The sequence below is a fragment of the Sminthopsis crassicaudata genome, chromosome 3 (assembly GCF_048593235.1).
Source record: "Sminthopsis crassicaudata isolate SCR6 chromosome 3, ASM4859323v1, whole genome shotgun sequence".
Classification (NCBI taxonomy): domain Eukaryota; kingdom Metazoa; phylum Chordata; class Mammalia; order Dasyuromorphia; family Dasyuridae; genus Sminthopsis; species Sminthopsis crassicaudata.
Window position 1 is genome coordinate 548180199 of NC_133619.1, and position 23953 is coordinate 548204151.

General features: G+C 36.6%; 1 protein-coding gene across 1 annotated transcript in view; it reads right to left on the reverse strand.

Moving 5' to 3' along the window:
* FAT3 (FAT atypical cadherin 3) overlaps positions 1-23953 on the reverse strand; it is a 685392-nt gene that overhangs the window by 62504 nt on the left and 598935 nt on the right. The window contains 3 exon segments of the mRNA XM_074304562.1: positions 16544-16777; positions 19142-19295; positions 21282-21478. Of these exon segments, the coding sequence (XP_074160663.1) occupies positions 16544-16777; positions 19142-19295; positions 21282-21478 (585 nt within the window).

Below are 23953 nucleotides of genomic sequence, written 5' to 3' on the forward strand. Positions count from 1 at the left end.
ATAGTCAACTCTCTATGTATACTCTCCATTCTCTCTATGTATAATACTACTAACTGTCCTATTAATAACTGTCTTAAATTATAAATTCCTTAGTAATTATCTTCCCATATAGGAAAGTCAACAATTTAACCTTACCAAATTCCTTATGATTCATCTTTCCTGTATACCTTTTTTATGCTTCTCTTGAGTCTTGAATATGATAGTCAAATTATTCTATTCAGCTCTTGTCTTTTTATCAAAAATGTCCAAAAGTCCATGAAATATTCATTTTTCCCCTGAAGGATTATACTCAGTTTTGCTGGATAGGTCATTCTTGGGTGTAATTAGCTCTTTTGCCCTCTGGAGTATCATATTCCAAACTCTCTTCTCCTTTAATGTAGAAGCTCCTACATTTTGTGTTATCCTGACTGTGATTCTATAATATTTGGATTATTTCTTTCTGGTCACTTGCACTATTGCTCACTGTTCACTCTTCATTCTTGAAGAGAACCAATGACATTGCAAGGACAATGTCTTGATTTGGGAGTGAACTGGATTTAAATGAGGCAGAGATGGGCAAAGTCATCAGTGGAGTTCAGTGTCAAGACATAAGTCATAAGGTTGTCGGTGGCCCAGGTTATACTTTCCACTTGGCCTAGGAGCTCTAAAATTTGGCTATAACATTCTTAGAAGTTTTCATTTTGGCATATCTTTTAGAAGATGATCAATAGATTCTTTCAATTTCTATTTCACCCTCTGGTTATAGGATAGCAGGGCAGTATTTCTGGATGATTTCTAGAAGCCATGTTCTTGTTAAATTTTTTTTTATTATGGTTTTCAAGTAGTTTAATAATTCTTAAGGGTTTTTTTTGCCTCAATCTATTTTCCAGGTAACTTATTTTCCCAAAGATCTATATCACATTTTCTTCTATTTTTTTCTTCTTTTTATTTTGTTTGATCATACCCTCATGTCTTGTGGAATCATTAGCTTCCACTTATGCTATTCTAATTTTTATTGAAGCTTTTTATTTTCAAAGCATATGTAAGAATAATTTTCCAACAATGACTCTTGCAAACCTTAAATTCCAATTTCTGCCCTTTCCCCTCACCTCCTTCCCTAGATGGCAAGTAATCCAATACATGTTAAACATGGTAAAATATATGTATATCAAAAATAGGCATACATATTTATATAATTATCATGCTGCACAAGAAAAATCAAATCAAAAAGAAGAAAAATGAGAAAGAAAACTGTTAGGTTCTCTAGCTCAGGGTTCACATCTTTAGTTCACACCTTTAAAAGGAGTTTACACCTTTAGACTTCTGAAAAGGAGTTTACACATTTAAAGGAGTTTACACCTTTAGACTTCTAAAAAGGAGTTTGCACGTTTAGAGTTTACACTTTTGGAATACCCACAAGCCCATTCTCTGGGAGGATATAAGGAGCCACCAAGGCTGCCTCCCGGGACATTGAGTTTGGACGGCAGTCTGGATTGAGTCAAAGAGAAGACGCTTCGTGGATTCACAAGTCCAGCAATCCCACACTTTTGGAGGGGAAGGTTCCAGAAGCCTCCCAAGAAACCTGCTCACAGAGAAAAAGATTATACAGAAAAGAAACCTCCTCCCAGAGAAGGATTACAATTGAGAGACAACAGGACATTACATTTGGCGCCCAACGTGGGGCAAAGACTTTTGCTTATCCTGACTAGGACTGATTCTGAGCCTTTCAGAGGAGCTAGCCTGGACCTTCACAGAAAATAAGATTCAAGCAAACAACAAAGGAAGTAAAAATCCTATGTTGTGATCCATACTCATTTCCCACAGTCCTCTGAGTTCAGATGGCTCTTATCACAAGATCATTGGAACTTGCCTGAATCACCTCACTGTTGAGAAGAGCCTCGCTCATCAGAATTGATTACTATATAATCTTGCTGTTTCTGTGTACAATGATGTACTGGTTCTGCTCATTTCACTTAGCATCAGTTCATTTAAGCCTCTCCATCATCCTCCTGATCATTTCTTATAGAACAATAACATTCCATACTATTCTTATACCGCAACTTATTCAAATATTCTCCAACTGATGGGCATCTATTCAGTTTTCGGTTTCTTACTACTACTAAAAGGGCTGCCACAAACATCTTTGCACATGTGAGTCCCTTTCCCTTCTTTGGGATATAAGTCCAATAGAAACACTGCTAGATCAAAAAGTATACACAGTTTGTACTATTCTAATTTTTAAAGAATTGTTTTCTTCAGTTAATTTTTGTATCTCCTTTTACATTTGGTCAAATCTGTTTTTAAAGTTTTTCTCATCAGTAAATTTTTTATGGCTCTTTTATCCTTTGGCCCATTCTGTTTTTAAATTGTTATTTACTTCAATATTTGTGTGTGTCTGCCTCCTTTACCAAACTGTGGAATCTTTTTTCATGATTTTACTTCATCCTAACTCCCATTCATTTTTCCATTTCATCTTCTACCCCTCTTATTTAATTTGTAAAATCCATTTTGAGCTCCTCTAAGAATTCTTTTTGGGCCTGAGACAAATTTACATTTTTCTCTGATGCTTTGAATGCAGCATTTTGACTTTATTGTCTTTTTCCGAGTTTGTATTTTGATCTTCCCTATCACCATGGTAATTTTCTATGGTCAGGCCCTTTTGTGTTGTTTGCTCATTTTTCTAGCCTATTTCTTGACTTTTGACTTTATCTTCAAGTTGGACTCTGCTGCTGGAGGGGGAATTGTTCCAACTTCAGATTTTTTCATGATGATTTTTTTTTAGAAGTAGTTCTTCCAAAATGCTATGTTTTAAAGAGAGATGTGGTCATTGCTTTCCTGGCTTATGAGTGACTGTGAGCACTCTCTCTGCCCTGCAACTGAAAGCAGAGCCCCTTTAATCCTATGGCCCCATACTCTGTGATGTACTAGTGCTTTTCCTCCTCATCCTGGGATTGGGACCCAGAACCACACATATAGGCAATGGGGCAACAATCAGAGTTTCCAGAGCCAGAAAAAAGTCCCTTTTAATCTCCTGACCAGTTGTATTATGCCTTGTACTATATTGAGTAAAGCTTCTAGAGGGCAGAGCCTGTATTGTGTATTTATTCTGTCTAGCACTTACTTTATATCAAGTGGATGCAAACACTTGCTGGTAACAAAAGCTTAATATTTTATTCTCCCCAAAGTGCACTTTTCTGATAGCAAAAATTCCCAGCAAAACAATAAAATGATGTATCTTGGAAGGATGACATAAATTGCATTAAGTTACTTCAACAAAAAGGTCAACTCTGAAAAACTCACTCTTGGTTTAGTTCCAGACAGTTGATTTTTTCCTCAGTTCCATCATTTTTTTTCAAAAGCAGTATGCAAGCATAAATATCAACCTCTGGTTTTATCAGCAAAAGGATAAGGAATCAATGATGGGAAGAAGAGATGGGAGTAGGGGAGGTGAGGAGGGTAGTATCCTAACAGATCACAGAGTACATGGTTCTGCTCTTTGCTATAAATTACTGGGGCAAGTATACAGTGCATTGCTAAGGCAATCAAGCATGCAACAGAGAAACAATAACTTAGATGGGTATTAAAACTCCCCCTGTGTCCTGAGGGCTGACTTGACTGATTTGATGGTCTCAGAACACCTTTCAAAATAGCAAATATGCATTTATGGGAACAGATTAGCAACTGACATGAATGCACCGAATTGGCTTTAAAATCACACGCGTTCCCTAACGATCGTGACTTCCATTCCATAACATCTGGAGTGTTGCTATTACTAACAACAACACAAAACACAAAATTCATACAGTATCCTTTCATCTGAGAATCCAGCATCTGTTGGCAAACTATTAAGCCCATTCCACTGATGCATAAACAAAGGGCTAGTTACACTTGGTCAATGTAATTCAGATCTTTTGGAAGCTATATTAACAACAAAGGGCAGCTCTGTGACTCAGAATAGGTAAAGCACCAGACCTGGAACGAGGAAGAGTTTAGTCTCAGACATTTACTAGCTGTGTGACCGTGAGCAAATGACTTAACCCTATTTGTCTCATCATAACCCTGTTTCTGTAAAATAAGCTGAAGGAGGAAATGTAAACCATACAGTATTTTTTTCTAAGAGAACCCACATAGGGCTACAAAGAGTTAGACATGACGAACAAATGAGCCATTAAGAACAAAACCCAAAAACGTGATTCCTTGCAGCTTGCTCTTTTTCTTAATGCTTAGCCATCTTCTTTAAGGCATCTTTTGGGATCCTGGGAAATTTTTTACTAAAAGCAAACAAATAGAAAAAAAAACTAAACTAAATCTTTACTCCCAAGGCCTGCCCAGCATTTTAGCAATGACTTAATTCTTATTCACAGCTCGGGAAGGAAGGTTTAGGTTGCCAGCTGTAGAGGAGGTGATACAGAAGTTAGATCTGCATGTAAATAATGAGGTCTAAAGGGAAAGAACTTTTATGGCTGCCTGCTCTTCCCTACTATTGAAATCTAATTTAAAATATCTGATATGTTCCACCATGTCTGTTTCTTTAATGTCTTTTAATGCCCATGGAACTCTGACCTGCAACCAGCCTTTGCCCAAACTTAACAGGCAGAAATCTTTCTCCACTTCTCTCATTTCAGTGGGTTCATCCTGATATGGGAGCAAGGATTTAGGAGAATGACATTAATCAGACATACAAACATGACTGATCCCCAGGGGGCAGATTCTGTTCATTTAAAATTTAAAATGGCAACAGTGGCAAAAAAAAATATACGAATAATCTTCTGATCCAACTAACACCATCCCTTCTGTCTTTCCCTATTCTTCCTACCCTCCATGCATGTCCCTAGTCTCATGACATTTACTTTGCTCCTGTCATGCTCATCCACCCTGGGGAAAGAATCATGCATAACTGATAGAAAGACAACACTAAAAAAAAAAGAAAAAAAAAAGGTCTTAAATGGCATGACTGATGTCTGCCAACTCTCAAGAACGAAATTTTATTAGCATATGTTTTTTTCTATTAAAAGTTTTTATTTTCAAAACACATGCATAATTTTCAGTATTTGCCCTTGAAAAACCTCGTGTTCCAAATTTTTCCCCTTTCTTCCTCCTACCCCCTCCCTTTCCTACATAGCAAAAAATCTAATATATGTTAAACAAGTGCAATTCTTTTATACATGTTTCCACAATTATCAAGCATAATTATTTTCCAAAAATTCAGTTTAAATAATCATTTGGTAATTTTAAGGAAATTAGGTAATTATTAGTAATAGAACAAGCCTAATCCTTTTCCCATAAGATAACCCTTCAAATAATTGAAAAATAATTGTGCCCTTGTCTTTCCAAGACTTCTTTAACTTGATATGATAGTGGGTAAAGAGCTGGGCCTGGAGTCAGGAAGAATTGATAAGAGTCAGGCACTAAAGTCCTAGTCCTGTTACTTCCATAGTAATTTTTCAAATAATCCAAAACAATTTCAAATAATTGAAAAAGCAATTGCACCCTTCCAATTCCAAGTCTTCTCTAGCTTGATAGAATAATGAAGAAAGAGCTGGACCTGAATTCAGGAAGATTTGAGTTCAAATAAAGCCTCATATACTTTCTACGCCTGTGATTTTACCATTTTAGCTTAATTTAATGAGGCCAGAGTCATTCAGCTTCTTATACTCTGCTGAAATTCTACGATATTAGAGAATTGTGGCTTTTACTCTGTTTGCCTCAGCTTCCTCATCCATAAAATGGGGATAATATAGTACTTATCCCCCATATTAAATTAAATCATAATTGTAAAATACTTAGCATAGATCATGGGACATAATAAATGTTATATAAATATTAACATGTATGCATGTATAAGTTATATATAAACATTAATATATTTCAATTTATATAGTACTTTATAGGTACAAAGGACTGTTTTCTTCTAATCCCTCTATTCTCATAATCAATGGCAACATGGAAAAATAGAAAAATTCCTACATTTAGAATCTGAGTTACTCTTTACCAGTGCATTCTATTAGAGTTTTGTCTTCTGATGCAGTTTACTAAAACCTGATTGCCTTCTCCCCAAAAGATTCATCTTTCCCAAATCACCGAGTACATCTTTCATGACTGAATTTTGTATTTATTTCCATGTAAACATGTTATATTCCTTTATTAGCATGTTAGCTCTTTTTGTAGCTGTATCTCCAATCCCTGGCACACTTTATTAGATATTATTATTGGGCATTATTAAGTATGTAATTAACAAATGCTTATTGACTGATGATTGGCTTTTGGTAAGGAATTTTTAACTCCTCAGTCCTCAATTTCCTCATCTGCAAAGTGAGAAGTTTGGACTGGATGGATTTTAAGTTCCCTTGGATTCTCCAATTCCTATCCTGTGAGGTAGACTTAAGGAATGTCCTTATTCCCATTTTACAGATGATGAAACTTATGTATGGGAAAATAAAATGATCTGTCCAAGGTCATACTGTGTCAGAGTTGTGACTTAAACTCAGGTCTTCTGACATTTGTTCACTATTCTTTCTACTGTAGAGTAAATCTGAAATGAACTCTCCAGCTAACTGTGGTAAAATACAAATGGTACCTGACAGGAGTCAGGCTTAAATCCTAGCCTCTGGGCCTCAGTTTCCCCTGAGGTCTCTTTAAGATCCAAATCTATATTCTTGTGAATACATCCTCTTGGGACAAGATTTGGGCCAGTTCCTACTTTTGTCAAATGAATGCACACCATGATACCAGAATGGAAACTTTCTACCACAAGGCCTATGGCAAATGCCATTTGTCAAACTATCAGTCCTCCATTCTGTTCTGAGGTGAAGCAATGTAACAAGCTGTTAATTGGCTTAATGCTTCCACCCTATGTCACGATTTGTTATATCAAGGTATAATATCAATCCATCATTTTGTGTCTTTTCCTTTTTTTTTTTTTCAGCATGTAATTCTTGTCTGCCATTTTAGCTTAATTTAATGAGACCAGACTCACTTAGCTTCTCACATTGTGCTGAAATTCCAGGATATTAGAGAATTGTGGCTTTCACTGAGTGAAGTTTTGGCATGTTAATTGCTGCAAATGGGGGTAGGAAGCCCCAGAGGACTAAAATCATATAAAAGGAGCATGATTAAACTCTTTGTATGCTTAGAGAAATAACTAATCAGTCGCGGCATTTCATGAAGGAGTCTGGAAGGGACTATGAAAAAAATTTCCTGATATTGTATTTATTAGATATTAGAATGGATTACCAGGAATGGCTGTGGATTCTGTCTCTAAAAGTCTATATAGATCTTTGTCTGGGAGACCTTGATTTGGCTGGGGGCCAGCGAACTGACTTTTTGGGGCAAAAGCATGTCCTTTTGCTATCAAGAAGGGTGAGATTCAAGTTTAAGTTTTTCCAGATGGGAGGAAGGTTATATTGCAGGAAGAAAGCACATTAAGCTTGAGAATCAGGAGTTAGTCATCTTGGCTCTGTCACCTGCTTGCTACATGACCTTAGGAAATACATTCAACTTCTCCAGGTTGCAATGTTCTCATCTATAAGTTAAGAGACTATAATGGATTGATGTCTAAGACTTTAATGAATTCGAGAGTTTCTGCAAGGCTGAGAATGTGTGATTCCAAACTTCAAAAAAGATTAATTATCTAAACTATAGGCTAGTGAATTTTAATATATTAAATAAATGGGTTTTTGAGGTTTTAGAAATGAAGGTGAAACTTCCACTGGAGTGGGAGATGGGGCAGAACTGAGACCTAAGGGCCATGGAAACATGATGATAGGGATTGACAAGATAATGGAAGAGGACAAATGGAAGGCTTTAGAGGCTGAAGAGGGCCTGAGCTTCATTGCCGCAGTTTAAAAGTAAAGTTTAATTCAATTATGCACACACCTGTGGTGAAGCGTGTCTTTTTGTTAGAAACACTTTCTGTAGGGCCAGCAATTTTCTACTGTGTTCCAGGTATTATAGTGATCAAAAAAGAAAAAAAGAAACCATTCCTGTTCTCATGAAAACAATATGAGTATACACACTGACACACATATCCTATTTTTAGTATATATTTCACAAGCATACTATATGGAATAAATACAGTCATTTATAGATAATTAGGGAACAAAGGCTATAACAGTTGTGGATACAGGAAAAGAGTAGAAAGCAGTCATTAGAGAAGCCAGAGATTCTATGGGATAGAGGTAGGAAGGGATGCATCCTAAGCAAAGAAAAACAAACACAGAAGATAGATTAGAATGTTCTCTGTGAGAATCACAGAAGCTATTCTGGCAGTATTATATTGTGGAGTAATGGGAAAAATGTAAGGCAAATGAGGCAACAATAGATAGGCAGCAGATTCGGAAGGGCTTTAAAGACTAATACAGGAGTTTATTATATTGGAATTTATAGGTAATAAGGAGCTATTGTGGTTTATTGCAATGGGGCCTGACATGGTCAGATGGAAAAAAATTTTAACAAATAAACAAAATTATTTCAAGTTACAAGAATGGATTGGAATGGAAGCAATTTGAGGAAGAGAAACCACTTAAGAGGTTGCTGAGTTAATCTAGAAAAGAAGTGATATGGGCTTGAAGGAAGGTCATGACTGTATTAGGGTAGAGAAGCAGCCAGATGCAGAATGTGATATATATATATATATATATATATATATAACATGTCTCCAGGATAATCAGTTTGAAATGGCTCATCTGCAGTTAGTGATATCACATGAATTGAGGAGCAAGAATGAACTGCAGATATCACTGAATCTACATAATATCAAAAAAATGTGCAGAAAGCCCAAGTACATCGAGCCTGGCAATGAATTTATAGGAAGATGGGCTTTGATTTGCATTACCTAAGTTGACATGATCGCAGAATGGTGGCCACAACAAAATAAGGGCAATTTGATGTAGCGGTACAAAGACAAGTGTTTAGGGGTAGAGATCAGTACTGCTTTTGATATATTAGATAAAATTATGAATTGTTATAATATATAAAATAATATAACATATTATGACATAATAATATATAAAGGAATACAATTAATATTATAAATTGTTAGAATCATGGTTCCATCTATTTATTTTTATGAGTTGCTTTTTAATAGCCTTTCTCTATTCAAGAGTGTTCACTGCCATAAGCTCTCAATTATCTATTCTAATATGTCAAATCTTTCATTTATCTTTTCTAATTCTTCTTTAAGTACTGTAATTTTCCTCCTTATATTCTTTGTATTCTTTTTCTAAACTTCTAAATTACTCTTCCAATTCTTGTGGCTATTTATTCTCATTTCTGAGGATTTAGGGGGTTATTCTTCAAATGTTGCTGCTTTCTCCATTTTCACTAGGAATATTCATTCCTTATTTATTTTTTTTTGTGTCACTATTTCTTTACTTTTTGTGTTTAATTTTCCTTGAGATTTTCTTTGTGAGAACTGTTTACCTTACACTTTTATTTTTGTTATTTGGTGCATTCCTTGCTGTTGAGAAGGAATGGATTTGGACCTAACTATTCATTCACTCATCTTACCTGAAATCTTGCCATTTTACTTGAGAGAGAAAACATATATGGCTAAAGCAAGTTCCAGAGACAAAGCAAATCCATGAGAATGGAATCAAGTCATTTTTGGAAGAATTATGGGGCTCGAACAAAAACACAGTCTAAATGAAGCAGGGAGGCTTCAGAGCCAACATGAAGCCACTGTTCAATATTTTAAGTCAGAGAAAGAACAGTGCTTTCACCTAACAACAAATGGCGAGGATAGCTAAGTTCTCCATTTCTCACACCTGTTTATTTTTTTTTTCACAGGAATACCATCTGAAACAGTTTTAAGCAACTATGCTTGGCAATCACCCCTCAGCATTCCCTGCTTTTTAAGATTTCCAGATCTTAAAGTACATTCCATTCTGTTTTAATCTGTATCCATGAAGTCACTAATTTTTTGGGGGAAATATTTTTAATAACAGTCTTCATTGTGAAGGGATTTCAGGGAACAAATTATATTCAACTTTTTTTTCTTTTTAAGTGCTAGATGAAAACCTAACATTTGTTACCATTTTCTGCAGTAGGCAAGTAAGTCACATAGCATCAACAACAACAAAAAACAGAGACTGACCTTTCCCCCTTCTTTTGTAAATGCCTACAGCTGATATGAAATAAAACAGAAAGTCACCATGAGGAGGTCCAGGAAATTAGCAATTACTTTTAAGTTGGCAATTATTTTTAAATAGTCTCTCTAATTACTTCTTTCAGGGTGCCTCTTAAAAGTTTTTCATAGGGTGATGAGTAAAGCTGGCAACTGTCCATCAAGCGGAACACCAAAGCATAAGACATGAGCCTTAGAGTGGGTAAGAGATAGAAGAAAGTTTTGCTCAGAGTGCCTCGGGCTCAGCCTACACTGGACTTTGACCACTTCTGCCCAGGAGGCCTGCTGGGCAGAGACAAAGCATCTTCTCTGAAGGGAATATGAGGGAGGTTACCATCAGTGCACAGAATGTCATCCAAGCTGGTCCAGACTTTAGGAAGCAATCTGAAATGTTCCATTCTGAGCCCCGTTTTGGGGAAGTGGGGCTTCTGCCTTGTCCTTGTATTGTAGAATGAGAAAAATGGTGATAGAGCAAAGACTGGAGTAGGCCAAAGGAACTCCTGATTTAATTCAAAAAACTTTGCTCAGGTCCCTACCAGTTGCAAAAATTTTATGAAGCATCTATCATGCGAGGGACAGCATGTACACTAATGTTAGGGGAAGAAAGCCCTGGAATCGAGTTTGATCTATGATAAATATTGCTTGTGTTACCCCAGAGGAAAAGAGAGAGGAAGAAGAAGAAAGAAAGGGAGAGGGAGAGAGAGAAGGAAAGGGAGAGAGAGAGGGAGAGGGAGAGGAATGAGACACAACATGAAGATGGCACTTAACAGTATAAAAAACCAGAAGATGCAGAAAAGTTGGAATCTGCACTGCAAAAGGAATATCCACATTGCAGAGGTCACAAATCCATTTATATGTGCAAGTACTGGGGATAAAATGGGAAGTTCAGAGCTCTGAGCCACAGAGAGCAATCCTAATTTCAGGCTCACTGGGGCATCCCACTAGCATCTGTGACTTAGAATATTGAGAAATCTCATGACTTGAACCTTATGAGATATCAGGTACAAATGCCATACAGAACTGAATCAGAGATAGTCTTTTATACAACTGAAGGCTACTTGTACACAGGCAGACAGCTCGGCCCTGACTCTTCCAATTGTGATTCCCACTGGGTAAGCCATGGGAAAGCTATCAAACTGCATGGTGAAATGTATCTGGATACCACTGGGAAGCAGAAGTGAGTTTTCTAGCCTGAGCCAAGATTCCAGGACTCTCCAAGTCAGTTCTGTGGGATGAAGGAAAGTCATTTAACCTGGCACCTCAGTTTCCTCATCTGTAGGTAAGGGAGATCACCATCCATTATTCATCTAAACACAGGAGTACTGTAAGGATTATTTGAGAAGTTCTTTGAATGCCCCAGAGAAAGGCTTCACACAGATGATTACATTTTTGTTATCTACAATAAGCAGAAAGCTTAGAGTATGATGTCCTCCAGAGAATGACTCATGTCTCTTGGCCTTTGGGGGAAAGGGAGGAAAAAGGAGGAGGAAGATTGTTTAATTTTTACTGACATTTTAATGACTCCTCAGCTGCCACCAAAGATTTAACACTTCAGAGAATAACTAAGCTTTGGAAGAGAAATCACTGACACAGAAAACCTAGAAATGCCATCCGCTCTCCTATAGTGCCCGGCAAAGACACTAAACTGCTCAGCGCCAAATAAAGTTCAAGTTGACATCAAGACCAGCCCCTTTTCGAAACATGGTGGATCCCCATTTTTGGTACAGTATGATAAAGCAGGAGGTATAAGTTTGGGTTCTGACTTTGTCACAAAATAGCTTTGTGGTCTTGGACAAATCATTCTGCGGCTCAATTTCCTGATGTGTAGAGGAGTTACTAATCCTCCCACTCCCTACCTCACAGAGTGGTTGTGAGAAAAGCACTCTGCCCTCTTTAAGGGTTTATGTAAATGGGGGTTATCATCATGATCTATGTGAAGGCTGCTGCTGTTCAGGGAAATGACTATGATTTTAATAATATACAGGCCCAGCAAGCCAGAAATAATCCATTCAAGACTCCAAGGATAAGCCAACAGCTGTGACATCATAAGTCATGTATCTCCCCCGCATTGGATTGCTTCAATGCTCTTTGCTTGAGGATAAGCTGCAAAACCATCTGTTGCAGAAGGCTGCTTCTGAAGTTTAGGCTTTCGGCACGAGTCGGAGCATCTGTGCCCCAACTCTGGCAGAAATATCTTCCTGATTTTGATCATGACTGACCTTCACTGGAGCACACATTTCCCCAAACAAACACAGCCATATGGACAGATCATCGTTTAAGCATGTTGGCTTTCTCCATGGAGAACAGTCGAGGAACTATTTCTTGGCTCTTCCTGCCTTGAACCAACAAGCAGAAGGTCCCAGCATTAATTGTATGATGTCTTGCTTTATAGAAACCTCGTTAGGTGGTAATCAGAAATGAGTCCATCCCTCATTTGGCAAACACTTATTACGAAGTTTCTATGTACATACAAAGACAGAATGAAATAGTTCTTGCCCCCAAGGATTTTATTAATTCATGGCCCATTTCATTAGGACTCTAAGAGTAACAGGACAATTATGAGATGGAAGGGGAAGGGGGCATTATGAATATTTCTACCTCTTAACACTTAGGAGACTTTTTGGGAAGGATGAGGAAAGAACCCAGTAAGAAGCACAAACTAGAGTGGACATGTGTGTGAATTATTAAGGACTTTAATAAATTATATACTAAAGGTAGGACTGATAGCACAGCAGAGGTCCAGCCTGGGTTGCTTCTGAGATTTTTATCAGAGTCCTAACAGTTGCACTTTTTGGTAGAGCTCTGGAGATGAAGGAAGAGGTAAGGAAGAGATCAGAGTCAACCTAAGTGCTGAAGATATCTTGTTTTCAGGAATGTGATGGTATATAAGTTCTTTGAGAAGTATATAAAGTATATAAATGAGTGCGCTCTAGGTAACTTCAAAAAAAAAAACACAAAAAACAAACCAACAACAATAACAATCCAACTTAGAGCAGAAAAGGGGAAACTAGGTTAAGGAAGTGCTTTCCATCTTCTTTTCTTTATTCTTTATGTTCATACCTGTAATGTTGGGACAAAGATATTTCAAGAGATTATGATAGTGCCTTTCCCTTATATATAATTTAATTGGAAGTCACTGCGATAGGTTCAATTAAACAAATGTTCATTTTGTAACTATTGCATTTTAGGCTTTGAACATAAAAAGGACAAAAATAAATGTTACCTACTCTCAAAGAGTTTACAGTCTACTGGCAAATTCTTGGAACTCTCGAGATAGCATGGAGACTTAGAAGGTTATAAGTTTCTGCCATTATTCTTAGAATGGGCTAGTAAATTTGCTCATCATAATCCTGCCTTGCTCCATGTTCCTGTATACTGCAAGGAATAACAATCCCTCTATCCTCTCCTTGTGTCTAGAAATAAAACAGCTCTTAGAGTACAACATAATACATTTTCCACTGAAAGTTGCCCTTTCTTTTCCATCTAATTTTGCCTAAAATACTCACAGATACCGTGTCTCCATTACCACAAATTCCCTGAGCTTCTTTGAGACGCACTAAATTAGGTGTCTAAATTCCAATTTATCTCCATGAAAGAGGCAGAATTAGTGCTTGAGAACACTAACCCAAAGGGCACAGCAGAAAAGGTGTCCTCATCTTTCTCGAAAGTACTATGCTTTGCAAATGTTGGGCCATTAGTTCATGTCACTGGTTTATGGGAGTGAAGGTTTCCATTTTACAGGAAAACCGAGAGTATGTTAAAACCAGGGCAAGTGACACATTTTTGTGTAGACCTCATAAAATTCATGGCACAGTCATCCTCCCCCCACCTCCATTCTTGACCCTTCTTATCCTTTTGTTGCAGTTGTTTCACCTCTGAACAAAGATTTCCATGGAGCTGGCACCTGCTACTCAAGAGCAGGGAGATATTGTGTCACTTGGGTTTGGTGAGACATTTATTATTCTGGCCCCAAGCATTAGGGAAATCCTATAAAAAATCCTATAAAAAGAAATGGTTGGACTAATGGCTTTAGCGATTCCAGGCAAATCTAGATATAGGATTCTTTGGATTAAGCTGCCTTCAAACACAGGAGAACATTTAATCAGACCCGGTGACCGTCATTCACTTGTCGTTTGTTCACTGAGTGAATATCCTCTGGACCTATTTGCCAATCTATTACTTATCATTAGTGGATGAGCTTCAGTCTGCCATCAAGCTCAATTCTAGACTCTGTTCATTCTCATCTAACCCCATTGCTAAAGATTAAAAACAATCTACTAGTTCTTCTGCGTGAGTTGGCTTTCCTTTCACCTTAATTGCCTCCTCAGAGAAGCATATAAGCAGCTTAAGAACTGCAGGTAAGAGTACCCTAGGGGCCACTTAATCTAATTTATAAACTGCTCAAGAATCCCTTAAACACCACCTTCCAAAAATGTCCATCTAGACTTCACTAGGAGACTTTTAGTCCCTAGGACATACATGGGCTGCCCATTAGGGATATCTAGGTGGTGTAGTGGACAGAGCAGTACCGGAGTCTGGATAACATGATACTACTTCAGACGCTTACCAGCTCTGTTTGCCCCAGTTTCCATTTGTAAAATGAGGATCATAATAACCCTGCTTTCCAGGGTTATTGTGACAGTCAAAAAAGAAAAAATAATTGTAAAGTGCTTAATATAGTGCCCACATAGTGGGTGTTATCTAAAATATTAACTTTTGTTGTTGCTATAATTAAACCTGAGGAGAGGCAAAATTTCCCTAAGTAGAACTAAGTCAAAGCTAAATTTGCATTTTTGAAACTTCAGTCTCTTGCTCCCAGTTTTGTCCACTGGGGTCAACTAAACAAGTCTAATCGCTTTATTGCCTTAGTTGCCTATTGTTCAGGTATCCAGAATGAACTTCAAAGGTGGAATTTTTTCTTTCTTCAGTATTTCATTGGTAACTAAATTCATGAATAGGTGCATTACCTCCATTGAAGGAAAAGTAAAATCTTTCTTTAGTTTAGTCAACTACTAAGAGGTAGCATAGGAAGACCTGGGATCAACTGCTACCTCAGAAATTTACCAACTGAGTGACTGTGGAGAGATCCATTTGATCTCTCTGGATTTCTGCACTTGAAAAATTGAACTGCACTTGAAGAAATTGGACTCAATGATCGCTAAAGTTCCTTCCAAATTTAAATCTATAATTCATGAGGGTACCTAACTTGGGGGCAAGAAGATCTGAATTTAAATTTGGCTTCAGATACTCAACTAGCTGTGTAACGCCCAGTAAATCACTTCACTCTCAACCCCCCCCCCCCCTCCATGGTAAACTGCAGAGCTTGGGGTGATGTGTACAGATTACAGGGAATTTACTTAATAGGCATTTCCTATGCTAATGAAATCACAGGTCTTCACTTCCCCAAGATTCGACATACACATTACCGATTAAGCCATATAATGTAAAAAACCTTTTTAACCTTCCACAATCAAACATTGCAACTACAATTCTAGACACAATGACTTCACCAAGAAGAAATTTCCAGAGGTTTTCAACTTTAAATCTGCTTACAATTATTTATTCAATGTTTACTCTTTCATTAGTCAAATAAATTTCCTTTCAATCCAGAATTAGAGCAATAAGACACTGAATTATATAAATGTCTATTTAGCACATCCGACACACCCCCATCATACTGAAATCTTTTGATTTACAGCTTTTAAACGCAGAACCAAAAGTATGTCCATGCCCTTTCATATTTATATTCCATCATGCAGTCACCCCAATAACTTATGCATCCTCAGAAGAACTACCCAGCAATTAACTTACATCTTTCAGAGTTCACCATCTCATTATGTAAAGTGGGTTTTAATACAAACTTTATTGGTAACTTTCAATTCTAATTCTCCCCCTATTCCCCCATAATGTCACTCCATACGTGACCAAAATGCTTTGGAAAATGGCCATAAGAAAGACAGCACTGGGTTGACAATGCATTTAGTAATTGGTCTTTGTACTACAGGGTGGCACAATAAATTGTGATTGTCATTTTTCAACTGTGACATGTGATGGAATTCTTTATTGAAAGGGAAATGAATTTTCCCTATTGCACAATGAATTTTAACTACGTTCAGGAGACACTGAAAAGGAAGGAAACAGTTATTTTTTATTTAGTAAAATAAACAAACAGAAAAAAAAATCTTTGTTGGAGGGCAAAGGAATTCATAATGTGTTTCCTTTAAAGTACTTACCAGAAAGAAAGAACATAGAAAGAAACGTGGTGAGTTATAATATGCACATGAAGTATACAAGCTGAAAGGAGAATTTAGATCTTTACATGCATAAGTTCTGTCAGAAATGTGTCTGTTAAAGCTCTTACATGGCAAAGGAATGGCAACCCAACTAAGAAGGCACGTTGTACAAAGAGATTATCAAGATATGTGTGTGTTCTTGGCTTACCTAAGTCAGGATCTGTAGCTTGCACTCTTGTTAACAAGGCTTTGGTGGCTGTATTTTCATAGATACATGCGTTGTAATGGTCAGATGAAAATATGGGAGGATTATCATTAACATCTTCCAGAATCAGGCGGATATCTGACTGGCAGAACCTGCCACCCCCATCTGTTGCCCTGGCAACCAGGTTGTACACAGGGATTTTCTCTCGATCTAAAAGGGCCAGGGTTTTTAACTCACCTGAGAAAAATAATAAATAAACGAAAAATAAAAGTGATAAAAATAATAGTCTAAATAGCACAACATTTCAATTTAAAAATATATATCAGAATTAAGAATCTATATTATAGGGATCCACCAATATAGAATAGAATGTCAGTCTATGTGTTTTAACTAGAAAAATTAATCATTCAGTCAATCAAAAAATTATAATAAATACTTATTTTGTTCCAAGTACTGCTCTAAGTTCTGAGAATACAAAGACAAAAAAAAAAACAGTTCCTGTCCTTAAGGAGTTCACCTTATAGAAACAACTTAAATATAAATAAATATATTCAAGATTCAAAGATATAAATATATTCAAAGAATAGATGGAAGGTAATTCTAAAGTAGAGTTTCTTAACTTGGGGTATAAGAATTTATTTAACATTTTCTTAATATATTTTCAACATATAACTGTTTTCATTTGTTATCCCATGTATTTTATATTTTATGTATTTAAAATCAGTATTTTGATGAATTCATAGATTTCACCAGACTGACAAAGAAGTTCATGATGACCAAAAAAAGACGGAGAATCCTTTCTCTAAGAATCCCTCTAAGGGACAGCTAGGTGATAGGATGATGATAGCTAGTAGGGCACAAAAGAACAAACTGTCTGCTTCTCTTTCACTAAACAGGAAGGCATAAGGGACTTGAAATACAGCAAACACATCTCCTGTCCTTCAAAATTATGTAACCCATCCTGCACACGGCCAGAAACAGCATCTGGATGGTTTCCTTTGGAAACTTGGGGAACATGAGACATCTTCAGGTCTCTCAGCACCATGGTCTGGTCACAAAAAACAGCAAAGTAACATACACAGCACAGTTCACTCATGATAATCTGACCCCCAGTCAATGCTAGGTATCTATTAGTTCAATCTTTTTGTCCCCTAGTACAGTACCTGGCATATTGTAAATGATATTATATCTATAAAATGATAATAAATCAGCTTATCTTCCTTTTTCTTCCTCCTTCCTTCCTCTTTTTCTTTGCCTCCTTCCCATGATATCTAGCCTTTTTTTCTTCCTTCCCTCTCTATCTTAAGGAAAATACATAAAGCAGAGTATGACATAAATTTATTTACTATCATTAAGAGCATAAGATGAGAGAAGGTATAAAATATTATCAAATAGTGGAACTGGCATAGTAGTAACTTTGAATAAATTCTAATAGGTGATGATTCATAGAAGGTGAAAACAAAGGCTAAAAAACAGGGTTTGGGTCTTGCCAAAAATTTTACATCTTAGGCCAGAAGGAGACCACTGCTGCTATGGCTAGATGAATGCCTCAGTTGGGTCCCATTATGGGCAAAGAAATGTCTGCTCATCAAAACCAATAGTAATGGAAATTTAGAAAACCTGGCTTTTCTTTGTTATTTTTTTCATTAGATTCTGAGTTCCTTGGGAGGAAGAATCATTTCTTGTCTTCCTTGAATTCCCATCTCTAAGCACAGTGTCTGGCAAGCACTTAATAAATGCTTGTTGACTTGACTCAGGAGGCTAGATTAGAAACCCATCTTTGACTTTGACTAGCTATATGACTGAGGGCAAGTCATCTAACTTAGCTGTTTGCTTCCTCATCTCTAAAATGGGCCTACATAAAAATATCTTTTTATGAAGAAAGTGGTTTGTAAATGTTGGTGGGTACAATGGAGTGTGCTGGTCTGGACCTTTGATTTCAATGGTATTGAGAAACTCTGTAACTTACACTCTCAGAATGCAAGCTTATGCAAAGTTATTATAACATCCAAAGCTAAGCATGGAGCCTGACTCAGAGAAGGTGCATAATAAATCTTTATCAACAAATTAAGGTAGCAGGGGGCTAAATGATTTTTGCAGGGTAATACAAGTGTTACATGTCAGAAACAGCATATATGCATATATATATATATATATATATATATATATATATATATATATATATATATATATATATATATATATATATATATATATATATGTATATATAAATGATCAGGTCCCATTAGAACCCAGCTTCTTGAACTGTGCACTGTGACTTCAAAAGGGAGTCTTATAACTGAATATAGGGGGCTAAAATGATGGTTTATTGTCAGTAAATGTTTGATTTGTATACCTATTTTATATATCTATGTACTCAAAGTTGTGTAAAAATTTCATGGTTCAAAAAGGGGTTGTGGGTGGAAAAAGACTAAGAAGTTCTATTTTAGAGTACAATGAGTAGTGAAATTTGCAAGACTGGTTAGTCACCAATTAGTAATTTTATCATCTAAACAAGCATACCAGAACTGGGGGGATAAAGTAATGTTTGTACCTAGGGATCAAAACTGTCATTTCACCAAAGAACACATGACACCTTACCACTTTCTGGATCTAAAAAAAATTTGTTGTTTCCTGAGCCATAGAGTGAGTATCTGATCTCTCCATTGGGCCCAATGTCAGCATCCTTGGCACTGATCTTAAGGATAATTTTATTTGATAGAATGTCTTCTGGAAACAAAGCTGTGTATGCAACCTAGACAGAGAAGAAGAAAAATGTTTTTTAAATATTTTTAGGTTTGGGATAGCCTAGGCTTTAAAAAAAATTTAACCCCCCCCCACAAACAGACAATTTCATTTCTAGTCAATTTTTCCCATTTAAATAGTGATATGATTATCACAAATGAATTCTAAGTTATAGGATATCAGAATAACACTTATATATTCATTCACACATAAATTTGTATATCTCTATGTAGAGAGAGAGAGACAGAGACAAACAGACACACAGAGAGAGACAGAGATAGAGAAACAGACAGACAGAGAGAGCACATTAAGGTTTACAAACAAAACCTTTTATATATGTTATCTCACTTGATCTCCAATATAATTCTGCATTGTTGTTATTTTATAGAAGAGAAAATACAGTTTAAAAAAGGGCTTAAAAGATCTGCCCAGAACCACAGAACTAATATGTGTCTGAGGCAGGCTTTTTACCCAGATTTTCCTGACTTCAGGTACAGTATTCTATCTATAATGCCATGTTTCTATTCCATATTGGGAAACAACATGGGGATGAGGCATCTGACTTGGGAGAATCATAGAAAATGTCTAGTATAATGGGAATAGGATTTTGCTTCTTGGATTTAAATAAAGCAACTGAAACTCAGGGAAGAAAAGTAAATTTTTCCAAGATTTCCTATCTAGTAGGTGCTACAATTGTGACTAAATCCCAAGTCTCAAAGTCTACACTTCTATGGCATTTTGATTGATTAGGAATCCAATCTGGCCACTCATGACCCTTTCATTTCTAATTACTTTATTCCAAAAGCTATCCAGTGGCTAACAATGACAACCTTACTAAACCTAAGAAGGACCTGAGTTGAATTATCGCAGTAAGAGGACATTCACATTTTTCAAATGTTTAATCAGAAATCTTTGTGTGCAAGCCACAAGAATTAAATTATCTAATTAGTGGAATTCACTTTTAATTACCATTACTAATGATATAAGTGTATGAGTGTGTTACCTCGAGTCAGGTAATTATTGTTCAGTTCTATCAGATTCTTTGTGATCTCATGGACCATATTAATAATTGTCCATGGAGTTTTCTTGGCAAAGATATTGGAGTGGTTTGCCAGGTTCTGCTCCAGGGAATTAAGGCAAAAAGAGGCTAGATGATCAGTATCACCCAGCTAGAAAGTAGCTGGGGCTGAATTCAAACTCAGGTATTTTTTGACTCTAGGCCCAGTGTTCTATTCAGCCTGTCAGTCAGGTACACATGAGCAATTACACAGCTGAGCAGGTACTTTTCTTTTTCTTTACATGTGTTAATTAAGTAGGGTTTTTTTTCTCCCTTTAATTTGGTGAAAATCTCAAAGGATCTCAATTTGAGATAAGGTAGGCCACATTTAGCCTCAGGATTATACTTTGGATATACCCATTCTATTACTACTAGTATTGCTGCTGCTTCAATTACTGTTACCACTATCCAGCATTTATGATTTGCTTTAAGGACTGCAAAGCACTTTATAAATATTATTTTATTATCATTTTTATTATTCATTATTTATTTATTATTATTTTATGCTTGAAGCAAGTCTGGGAAGGAGGGACTATTGTTATACCCATTTTAAAAATGAGAAAACTGAGGCAGACAGAGGTTAAATGACTTATCTAGATTTACACAGCTCTTAAGTATGTAAGGCTGGATTTGAATTTAAGTCATCTTGGTTCCTGGTCCAGGAACACTGTACCATCCAGCTGCCTACAAGTCTATAGGAAAGAAATGAAATGAGATCTCTTAAAAGTCAATTATAGGGGGGCAGCTGAATGGTGCAGTGGATAGAGCACCAGTCCTGAAGTCAGGAGGACCCGAGTTCAAATCTGGTCTCAGACACTTAACACTTCCTGGCTGTGTGACCCTGGGCAAGTCACTTAACCCCAATAGCCTCAGGAAAAAAAAGTCAGTTATAGGAAAACACTAATTTTTGAGTAGAAGGATGAGAATTATCTGACTAACCTGGTCACACACTGGACTGTTGTCATTCACATCAGTGACAGTGACTTCTACCATAGCCTGAGTGACAAAAAGTCCATCTGTGGCAGTGATGTTCAGGAAGTAAACATCTTGCTCTTCTCGATCAAGAGGTCGCTTTACATAAACCTTCCATTCATTTTGCACCAGGCCCAAGGCGAATCTTCCTCTGGGATTCCCTCCTACAGTCAAAGAAGAAATCGATCTCCTTAAGTTTCTGGAAGAAAATGCCTTCTATACTAAAACTACTCAGAAAAGAACACGAAGATGATCTCACTTTCTTTTCAAACTCAGGATACTAAAAAATGACAACCACTCACAAAATCCTAAATTCATCTGATTCTCCTGCAGCAAAGCATGACATTTATATGCCCTGTGTGGAAACAAAGACAATAACTTCCAAAGAAAACAAAATCCACTTGGAGGAATTTGAGATGATCTCTTGTTTAGTTTCCCTGAAGGACGATCAAATTCAAACTGTGAACAATCAATAGACTTCTCGGAACCATACAACTGACAGTCTTTCCACTTAGTCTCTGGAGAGGATGTAATACACCATAGCTCTTGTTACTAAGACAATTTCATTAGCTGTTGATTATGTAATCAAAGAATGGCAATGAGTTCTATTAAGGAATCTTGTAATGAAGGTTTATCATACAGCTGTGCTGTTCTTAACTAGGAATGGAGTTGGGCTTTTTTATTTTTTAAGTTTCCATGGCACATAAAGACAAATTAATATTTAAAAAGCCCTAACAAAGGGGTCATAGAAAGACCTCTTCAGAGATAAGCACGGTAATTAGTAGGTGCTTAATAAACATTTATTGACCCACTGTAATTAGATTAAATTTATCAATAGCAAAAATGAAGAGAAGAGTAGTGAGACACAATAGAATAGTTTTCTGTGTGCACCTGTCCTGATATTGAATCTAGAAGTAAGACTGCTTCACATCATTTAAATCTGATGACAAAAGTACAGAAAGAAGAGCAACAGAAAATAAAATGAAAATGGGACTGCCCTCTCTACCCTCTCATCCTAGGATGATAATATGGAATTGAAACAGGCAAGAAGTTGGGAATCATCTTTGCTTAACTGTGTGTCTACATCATTCACCTGCTCAAAAAGTTTTAGTGGCTCCCTATTGCTTCTTGAATACAATGAAATCTCTAGCATTTACAGTTTCTCTCTATTTAGTTACAAACTATCTTTATAGATTGGGTTTGCACTCATGGATTCCAAGTTCCAGTCAAACACGGGATACTCTATAACTTGCCTTTGTACCCCTTCCCCATTATTCCTCTCCTTTGTACTTTTGCCTCTTGGAATCCTTTGCTTTTATGGTAAAAGCTCAGATCCAACACCTCCTCCTATGAGAGACCTTTCCTGATTCCCTCAAAAAAAGTAGTGCTTCCTTCTAACTCTGGAATTATAATGCATTTTTTTCTCTGTATATAATCTACATTTACTTACCTGTGTATGTGTTATGCATCTCCAGGAGTGTAGGCTTAACTGTTGTCCCTTCCCAACATCCACTACAGTGCTTGGCACAAAGCAGGTGCTTAGTAAATGCTTCTTAAATTGAATTAAGTTAAGGTCTGTCAGGCCTTTTGATCTCATTGGAAAACAGGAGAGATCTCACCTTTTCCTCAAGGGATCTTAAGTCAGAGAACACATACTTATCTAGTGGAATACCCAAGGGAGGGAGACAAAATCCTGAAAGAGAATTCTAATTTGTGACCTTGAAGTAGATTTATGTTATGAGTCAAACCGGTGTTTCTCTGGTGTGGAAGACATAGAAAATACTTTTAACCACACAGGTAAATTATTGACAAAAGGTGAGAGTCGCACATTCCTCCAGGGGAGATCAGGATGGGCCCATAGGCCCTCCACCATCCCCTAAAATCTAATTATGTTTCCACTGAATATTTTGACAGTCATAAATTTAACCTTTCCTATTACATTAAATTGTTTTTGTACAGACTGCAACTGTTTTTTGTTTTTTGTTTTTTTTTTAAACAGAAAATGATTAACCATCTTTTGCTAATCTGGAGCACTATGGGCAAGTTGTCTGCAACCAACTGCTATGTAAGAAGGAAAAGTAAAATCTAATTAATGCCAGTTGGGGTTGGCATTGTCAATAGTAATTTTTGCTTTAAAGCTAGTATATGCTCTCCACTAGAGTAGAGTAGGATAGTGTGTGGACCCTTTAAATCACTGGGATTTCAGAGAAAGTGCATAAATAATTAGAAAGGCACATTTAAACTTCAGTCTCTCTAATAAGAAAGAGTTCCTCAGAATGTCTACAAGGTTTCTGTAATAAAAGTGAAAACATATAAATCAAAGATGATTCACATGTCTCTTCTCTTCCTTCCTATTATCCTTCATTCCTCTACTGCAGAAACGTACATTTTGCAGATGGAGGGCTGACAGTATGTGATAAAGTATAAAATGCATAATGAGATTTAAACAGAAAACATTGTCAGGGAAAATAGTTTCATGAAGGCAAAAGGAAAGAAAATGCTGAAATGAAAGGTACCTTTTGCTAATGCTCATATGTATGCCCTGCTGCAAGCTCTTATTCAGTAGTGATTAATTAACTTTTCCACTAACATACTTAAGCAGATTCCATGTCCTAAGGGCAGTCTAATTAATTCCTTTT